The sequence below is a fragment of the Tribolium madens genome, unplaced genomic scaffold (genome assembly GCF_015345945.1).
Source record: "Tribolium madens isolate multiple individuals breed KSU strain unplaced genomic scaffold, Tmad_KSU_1.1 Scaffold_3;HRSCAF=73;Tcas5.2_LG2, whole genome shotgun sequence".
NCBI classification, from domain to species: domain Eukaryota; kingdom Metazoa; phylum Arthropoda; class Insecta; order Coleoptera; family Tenebrionidae; genus Tribolium; species Tribolium madens.
Genome location: NW_025401006.1, coordinates 12,618,722 through 12,627,805, shown reverse-complemented (window position 1 = coordinate 12,627,805; position 9,084 = coordinate 12,618,722). Strand labels below are relative to the sequence as shown.

Below are 9,084 nucleotides of genomic sequence, written 5' to 3'. Positions count from 1 at the left end.
GTCTAGAAATACCGGTTTAAACAATATCTAGATTTGTTTAAAAATTTCTCAAATAGAAATGCTCAAATTTAAAAAATGTAAATTAAGACTTTAGATAATATCGTGTTACAAAAGACAGTTGGGCAGATTAAGAAAATGTCAAGAAATACCGACTTAAAAAATTTCTAGACTTGAAAAACAAACATTTAAAAATTTCTTAAAGAAATGCTTGAATTAAAAAAATGTCAATCGAGACTTTTTTAAAACATAGTGTTGCAAAAGACAGTGGGGGAGACTAAGGAAGTGTCTAGAAATACCGGATTAAACAATATCTAGATTTGCAAAAAAAAAAAACGTTTATAAATTTTTCACATAGAAATGCTCAAATTTAAAAAATGCAAATTGAGACTTTTCAAAATATCGTGTTACAAAAGACCGTTGGAGGGACTAAGAAATACTGGCTTAAAAAAATTTAAACTTGCAAAAAACATTTAAAATTTCTTAAAGAAATGCTTGAATTAAAAAAATGTCAATCGAGACTTTTTTAAACATCATGTTGCAAAAGACAGTGGGGGAGACTAAGGAAGTGTCTAGAAATACCGATTTAAACAATATCTAGATTTGCAAAGAAAACGTTTAAAAATTTCTCAAATAGAAAAAATTTAAAAAATGTAAATTGAGACTTTATAAAATATCGTGTTACAAAAAACAGTTGGGGGGGAACAAGAAAATGTCAAGAAATACCGGCTTAAAAAAATTCTAAACTTGCAAAGAAACATTTGAAAATCTCTTAAAGAAATGCTTAAATTACAAAAATGTCAATCCAGTTTTTTTTAAACATGTTGCAAAAGACAGTGGAGGAGACTAAGGAAGTGTCTAGAAATACCGGTTTAAACAATATCTAGATTTGCAAAAAAACGTTTAAAAATTTTTCTCATAGAAATGCTCAAATTTAAAAATGTAAATTGAGACTTTGAAAAATATCGTGTTACAAAAGACAGTTGGGGGGATTAAGAATATGTCAAGAAATACCGCCTTAAAAAATTTCTAAACTTGCAAAAAAACATTTAAAATTTCTTAAAGAAATGCTTAAATTAAAAAAATGTCAGTCGAAACTTTTTTAAAATATCATGTTGCAAAAGACAGTGGGGAGACTAAGAAAATGTCTAGAAATATCGGTTTAAACTATAAATAGATTTGCAAAGAAAACGTTTAAAAATTTCTCAAATCGAAATGCTCAAATTTAAAAAAATGTAAATTAAGACTTTAAAAAATATCGTGTTACAAAAGACGGTTGGGGGGACTAAGAAAATGTCAAGAAATTCTGGCTTAATAAATTTCTAAACTTACAAAAAAACATGTAAATGTACCGATTTAAAAATTCTCGGGATTTGCAAAAAAACATTTAAAAATTTCTTGAAGAAATGCTTCAATTTAAAAAAAAATGTCAATCGAGACATCGTGTTGCAAAAGACAGTGGAGGACACTAGTGAAGATCATAGAATTTTGTTAAATAAATCTCACACTGTCAGATTTTATCAAAATTTATAAACCCATACTTAAACCTCACATTATTTGATGTCCAATTTTTTTATATAATAATTAATATTATAATTAATTAATTTATAATTAATAAAAACTCAAACTATCGGTTTTTGTCAAAATTTATATTTAAATTTATTTTGGTTTCTTTTTAAACTCATACTATCTGATATCTAAATATTTTATATAATTAAATTTAATAAATAATACAAAAAATATTGTGTTAATCCACGCTTTTCAACAAATTATTATTTCGCCCCACGAAGTTTTTTTTAAATTCGTTCATTTTTAAACACAAATAAACCAGCTGTTCAGTAATCTTCGACTTACCAATTACTCAAAATATCATAAACATGCCCTTTATCGTGAATTGTGATGAAAAGGCCTCTAGGTCGGCGATAAACCAAGCCGAATTTTTGACATGCTAAACCTACAGTGGGGGTGTAAATCAGAGGCATTATATCTTGAACATTCTCCCCAACAAGGCGATAAAACAATTTCTCGTTGCGGTCCTAAATCATAAAGATAAAAAAATTAAAAAGAAACATTTTTGAGATCATGTTATTGCAACTTACGAGAAGATTCATTAAATAAAGATATTTGTTAAGACTATCGTCAAGTCGCTCCAGACACATACGACAATGTTCCAGTTGTTCCTCTTGTGTTTTTACTCTTGGAGGGAGAAAACCGTGGATTCCCAGTATTTGGCGTTCTTCCAAAGTAAAGGCCATCCCCTGTGGGGCAACAAACACGTGACATTAGTAATCAAAAATGCAAAAATGCTGGGGCGCGAGTTCTGGCGCACCCTGTATAATTTTGATAAAAATGTCAACACGAAAGTAATTTGACCTCTTTTAAATCAAGGACGGTCATTGCATTGCATTACTCCAGACAATTTTAATGTCGCGTGATTTTTTTATCATTTTATGGGCGATTGTTTTTGAAATAGCTTGTGGCTAAAGTGAAACAAAAATATGGTTTGTGGTTGTCTGATGCAATGAGGAAGTTACACAATGAGGAAGCAACTCCAAGGCTTATTTTTAGCACACCTTTCGCTTCAAACAAATTGTTTTTAAATTAATTATTGATAAGAAATGACAATTCCAGAAAATTCGCTTTCCCACTAGAGTGACTCTGCAATACAATAGTAAATAATAAAAATCGTGAACTTTGGCCACCAAATCGGAATCCTCCAATTGCAAATCATCAAACTTTGGACTTGCTTTGTTCCCTGTTATAACAATGATTATTATTTTTGATTCTGCACATCACTCTACAGAAATTACACTTAATACATATAATAAATTCTTGCTCAAGGAGTATTTTCAAAACTTCTTTACCTTAAAAAGATACACAATTTTTTTTTGTATAAATTGGAAGGTTAATAAACACAAAATTGAGAATAAAATTAACAAAAAAAAACTAAAGCAAGTGTTCAAAATGTTTTCCTCCAGCCTGACATTGCCCTTCATACTCTTGCTGAAAATTATAATTTAAAATATAATAAAAAAAATTAAAATATTTTTTGGCATTCTGGTAAAAAAATACATCAAATTATGACCCACTATATTACGAAACCTAGATAATTTCGAATTTCGCCAAGGGCTGACGATAGTTAAGACATAATTGCATTATTTATTATTTACAAAACTTTCACCTTGTCAATTTGGGTATTTCCTCCCCAAAAATAGAATCACTTTAATGGAAGTATGCTGTTGTAGTTTTTAAGTTTCTTTTCCTTTATTAATGAGCACTTTCGCAGGTAATAATTAAATGAATCAGCAAAATTAAACAAGAAACATTACGATAGTGATGGTCATTTACTTGATTATAAACTGTAAACATTCAAAAATGCAAAAGTCTGATAATTTTGTTTTGACTATCTAATACGGATTGAAAACAACAATAATATTTTGGATATTTTATTTAGGTAGTTGAGTACTTGGATAAAATCACGTTAGTGTAATTTGTTTGCGAAACGATCATTACATAATTTATTTTGTTGATACAGGTAGATAAGGGAATAAAACAAAAATTTCATTACATTAAAGTAATGTGTGTTCTTTAACGCTTATTTTTCATTAAAACTTTCACTTGGGTTTGCACTTTGGAAAAATTTGGTGAACACGACACTCCTTTTAGATAATTTCAGTGAAAATGTTAAACACAATAATTTCAATCATTAAAAACAGAAACGAGGTTACGGATTCACGATCAATCGTAATTAAATCGATAAAAATACTTTCTTTATTGATGATAAAGCACCATAAAATCGGACGACATTGAATTCCTTTGCAAGAATGGAAAGGCGAAAGCGATTAAAGTGGATAATGAAAAATGTGATGGTTGATCTCTTGGGAGATTTTTATGACGTAAACTGTGTCAGAGATAAAATGTCAGAAATGTAGAGTAACACCCACACCTCTCATAATTTCGGCAATTAAAAACTATTAAATTTTACCAAAAAACACGTTTAAAATTTGAATAAAAAATAAATAAAAATTTTACACTACTATTTCGAGTAAAAATTAGTACATTTTTCAGATTTAAATTTAAATTATTTAAGGGGACAACAATTCAACGGTACAATAGCAAAAATTAACGGTGAAGGTCATATCAATTTGCGTAATCACTGTTGTTAGGTATAAGTGTACTCCAGGGACGGATTTGCAAAGAAATGACCCATTTGGGCTACAAAATTTGGGTATACAGGGTGATTTTTAAAAAACGGCAGGCGCTGTAGAATTAGTATTTATGGCCCGATTTCAAAAATTAAAAAACTAAATTAAATGGATTTTAATACAGTATAATCTGACAATTTTATAATTTTTCTAAATGTTATAGTATATTTTGGGATGTATTCAACTTTCTAATTTCAAATAGGGACCCATTTTTTTTTTCATAATTTGGAAGATATTTGTTTTCTGGGTACATACATGTACAATATGTTCCACTTTTACTGAAAAATTATCGTTAAAAAAATTATCAAATTTGTAAAAAAATTGACGTTAGCAATAATCACACTAAATTTTATAAAAAGCACTTTTTCTTAAAATATTGTTGTTAAAAATTAATAAGTCCGCCCCTGATAATTAGAACTGGATTAACACAGCATGAATACAAGAGTGTTTGTTAATCAAATAAAACCTCTTCAGTCATTGTTTTTTTAAATAAATATTTGGATTAAATTTACAATATCTACTTTGGAAATATTTCGTGGCTAAAAAAATTAAAAATGTTGGATTTTTCCAATCACAGTCCTACCCGTCCGTCGACGTCGGCCAAATTTTCCGGAAAAGTGCATTTTCTCGGCGTAGGCGTCAAATCCCACCAACCAACATCCGATCCCATTTTCGCGAAACCACCCAACTGGGTCATGTTTTGTCAATAGACGCCGACGTCGGGACGTCGCCAAGACGGTGTCGTAATAAACGAAAAAGTCCTACCTTATTTAGCTTGGGGTTCTTTAGGCGATCCAGACCGCTTGTGGAACTTGTTGAGGCATTGTCTCCAGTTCCTCGTTGACCCAGTCGATCTCTTTCGTACGTCGACATTTTCACTGTGTGCTCGTCGTTTACTTTCTGATTGCCGGTGGAAGGTAGTCGTGTGCTGAAATAAGTGTATTGTGTGAGGAATTCAAGTGGACGCAAGCGCAGACGTCGACGTCATCGTCAGCTGATGACGCCGACGGCGGCGTCGATGAATGAAGGATCGTGACTGTGCGTTTCTACCAATGTTAAAAAATAATTACCATCCACTCTCACAACTAAGCTCCGACTATTTATTAATAGATTGCGTGTCTATTGATTATTTATTTTAAAAATTATTTAACTAACCCACAGGAAAGTCCCATTTAAATGTCACTAATGACGTTTCTTCTTTCAAATTTAATGGATTTTGAGACACTTCTTAATTTTTGGTAAACTATTACAGTTCAAGTTTTTTTGTCACTAATTTTCATTTATATTTTTTCCATTATGATTTTTTTTTTGATTTACTAAAGGAGATCACAAGGTTACAGTAAAAATACCGTAAATCGGGGTTCCTTTGACATCGTTTGAGAATTTTTGTTAATGTAACTTTTTTATTTTCTTAAAAAAAATTGGCGTCAGAAAAACTGATCTTTCTGCTTTAATAAACTTAAAATTTTGCCTCAAGTTCACAGTTTTTCCAAAAAAAATTAGAAAATCTGGTGTCAAAAAACCCCGACTTTGGGGCTATTTTGACAGTCCCTTTAATTACGTTGAAAAGCAAAGACATGCTAGCCTGGGGGGTACTTTGACACCTTAGAACTAAAAATATGTAATATATGGTGTAAATAAACTTTATTTACATCATTAAAAACTCATTAAACACAAAACATAATTTTTTTTCTTAAAAATTAAATAAGTCATTTTTTGGTATGTTATGGCTTTTATATGGCATAAAAATAAAATAAACATAATTTCGGTAGGTACCTATACTAAAAAAAAACAAAATTAGTAGCCCTATAACGTGTCAAAGTAACCCCATTTTACGGTAATTCGTAAATTTTCAGGATTACTAAAATGAGAACAAAAGTATTTTTTGAATTTTTCAGTTTTTCAGACATTTGTCATGCCAATAACAAATCAGTCAGACTGGATTTTTTCCTTTTAGCTTACGATTTGTTAGTAGAAACTAAAAAATGTGGAACTCATTTTTTTAACACATTTTTCGAGTTAACCCATAGAAAAATCCCTATATTAAAAAATTTTTTTTACTTAAAATCACAATCTGATGTTTGATGGCTATAACTAGGCAAGAAAACAAAATTCGACAGAAACAGAAAATTGAAAAAATGAGATTTTTAAACAAAAAAAACAAAATTCAACAGAAACAGAAAGTTGAAAAAATGACATTTCTATGAGAAATATCAACAGCAAATTTCTTTAACTTGTAATAAATTTACAAATTGGAGAAATTGAAACAAAATTTTATTCATACAAAATTAAAAAAAAAACCGTTTAAAATAGGAAATGTTGAATATTTTCAAGTGAAAATTGGATTTTTTTATATTTACTGGATACTAACTTTAGTAGCTACCACTCATAACTGCTTTTTTAGTTTAACCCGAGTTGAAGATTAAATAAACAGTTGGATTCAAATTTTTTTTTAAAAATTCAAAATTTGCACACCTGGGCTAAAGGTGAAGCTTGCCCGGTAAATTAGAGTAAATCGAGATTGAGTTTTTGGAAATTTCTAATTTTTTAATATTCAAAATCACTAACTGATGTTTGATGGCTGGAAAAAGTATCTAGACAAAAAAAAACAAAATTCAACAGAAACAGAAAGTTGAAAAAATGATATTTGTAGAGAAAAAAAAACAAAATTCAACAGAAACAGAAAGTTAAAAAAATTACATTTTTATGAGAAATATCAACAGCAAACTTTAACTTTTATCGAATTTACTAATTGGGGAAATTGAAACAATTTAAAAAAAAAAACAAAAAAAACGTTTAAAATTGTAGGAAAATGTTGAATATTTTCACCTGGGCTAACGTAAATCGAAATTGAGTTTTTTTAATTTGTAATTTATTCAACCTAGCTGAAAACTTACTTAAAATCACTAACTGAAAAAAATTTCACTGGTTCCTGGATTAAAACGCCTAAAATTACGTATATCGAAATTTTTAAGTTCAATTTTTTTTGTTAGTGGATAGAAATATTTGTGTAATCAAAAAACTTATTTACACACAATTGTGTGAAAATGGTTTATGTTTGTATTAAATAAATAACACAAAGTACATTGACATAATAATTAGAAAAAAGCGATAAAGGAAAAACAGTTTGCTAGCATAAACAATGCTTTTTCAGAAAAATTAAAATGTCTACTATACGGGTCTAGCAAATCATAATTAAGAAATTACCTAATAAATAACAAATTTTGAGTTATTTTTGAAATTTCCCAAAGTTCAAAATACTGAAAATGTACATTTTTCATGATAACTCTGTTAATTATAAAAGTGGTTAATGAGGACAAAAATTGTTTTGTCCTTTGGTATGCTAAACTAAATGTGCAATAGGATGTAAAAATCATTTTCAGTAATATTTTTTTCAGTTGTTGAAAATGTGAATATTGCTATTTTTTAGAATCTTTTACGTTAATTAATAACAAAAATGTTTAAACTACCTCATAAAACGAAAAGAATTATAAATATGTATTTGACTCATTCATACCTATGGAAAATTAATATTTTTTAATAACATAATTTTGCACGAAAATTAACATAATTATGTTTTGTGAAAGTAGAAGTTGTCTATTATAAAATTAAAAGTGGAAATCTGCTACATAAACAGAGGATTAAAATTTTATGAGAAAGTCTTGGGTTAAAAGAAAAATTTAGAATCAAATTTATTCTCGATTTATTTTAAATAAATTAATGCTGAGATAGATATAAACAAGTTAGGCAATTTAAAGTACTAAAACTATTTTTTATCGATTTTAAATTGCTCTAGTGCGACATTTGGGGCTCTGGAAGCTCACTATTTAAAAAACCTTTTTACGTTTTGAAACCTTTGAACAAGAGCAAAATTTCGCTACAACCGCACCATCTATCTCGTTTCGCTGTTGTTAACAATAAAATTTTACTCACTTTTCTCCTGAACTTTTCCTAACCACATTTGTGAAATAATCAAACCTTCTCACAAAGGCACATACACTGCCATTGCAACTGTTCGTAAGTTGTAAATTTCGGTTGTTTATTCTTCTTATATATATCATATTCAACTTGTACTTTGCGACTTTTAGATTATGAAAAATTGCACAGCTTATCGAATTATTCTCTGTAAAAATCAAAACACAAACATCATAGCATGATGGCGAATGTCAAAACCTCACGTGTTACCAAGGATAAAAAATTACGATAGGCTATATTTGGGTCACTTTGATCTTGTCCTTGCGGGAAGGTTACCCTTTATTTTTATGCAATTTTGAGAAAGAATGCCCATTTTTCTTTGGATTATTTCCTTTGTTGACCTTAAAATCAATATCTCAAACCGCGAAATGGATCTTGAAGCGTGATATATGGACTCAGAATCATCCCAGGAAAATTTTCGTTGGTTTATGATCATCCGCTATTAACGTGAAGTTTTTATATTTGTCGAAATGTATCTAGATTTAAATGACCCAAAAATGCTGAGTTATCATTGTCAAAGCTATTATTAATAGAAAAAGTAGCAAAACAAATTCGAATTATTATTATTTTTTTATTTAGAGATAGGGAATTAAAAATAAAAACCACGAAAAATCAGTGAGAGATGTGTTTATGAGACGAGTGCGTAGCACGAGTTTCAGAAAGAAATCACGTGTATTATACAGGGTGTTCCGGCTAAACCCCACATTAGAAGTATTGGGGGTTCTAATAGTGATATTTATCTAAAATTTTGACTATAGTCATAATCGTTTAGATCCTGCTCAATGCAAATATTTTCAAAATGGCAGCACTTCCGGTTACACCGGAAACGAGTGCCAACTTTGTTATTTTAAATAGAAAGGTATGTTTTTTATTGCGTTTTTGGATTACTCAAGTGATTTTGAAAGAG

General features: G+C 29.2%; 1 protein-coding gene across 1 annotated transcript in view; it reads right to left on the bottom strand.

Moving 5' to 3' along the window:
- The window catches only part of LOC123008011 (NADP-dependent malic enzyme-like), a 13,381-nt gene extending 5,092 nt beyond the window's left edge, over positions 1-8,289 (bottom strand). The window contains exons 1-4 of the mRNA XM_044403576.1: positions 8,136-8,289; positions 4,968-5,130; positions 2,097-2,255; positions 1,852-2,033 (exon numbers count right to left, since the gene is read on the bottom strand). Of these exons, the coding sequence (XP_044259511.1) occupies positions 1,852-2,033; positions 2,097-2,255; positions 4,968-5,130; positions 8,136-8,263 (632 nt within the window). The 5' untranslated portion in view covers positions 8,264-8,289. The remainder of the gene's footprint in view (positions 1-1,851; positions 2,034-2,096; positions 2,256-4,967; positions 5,131-8,135) is intronic.
- Between the last annotated feature and the right edge of the window lie 795 nt (positions 8,290-9,084).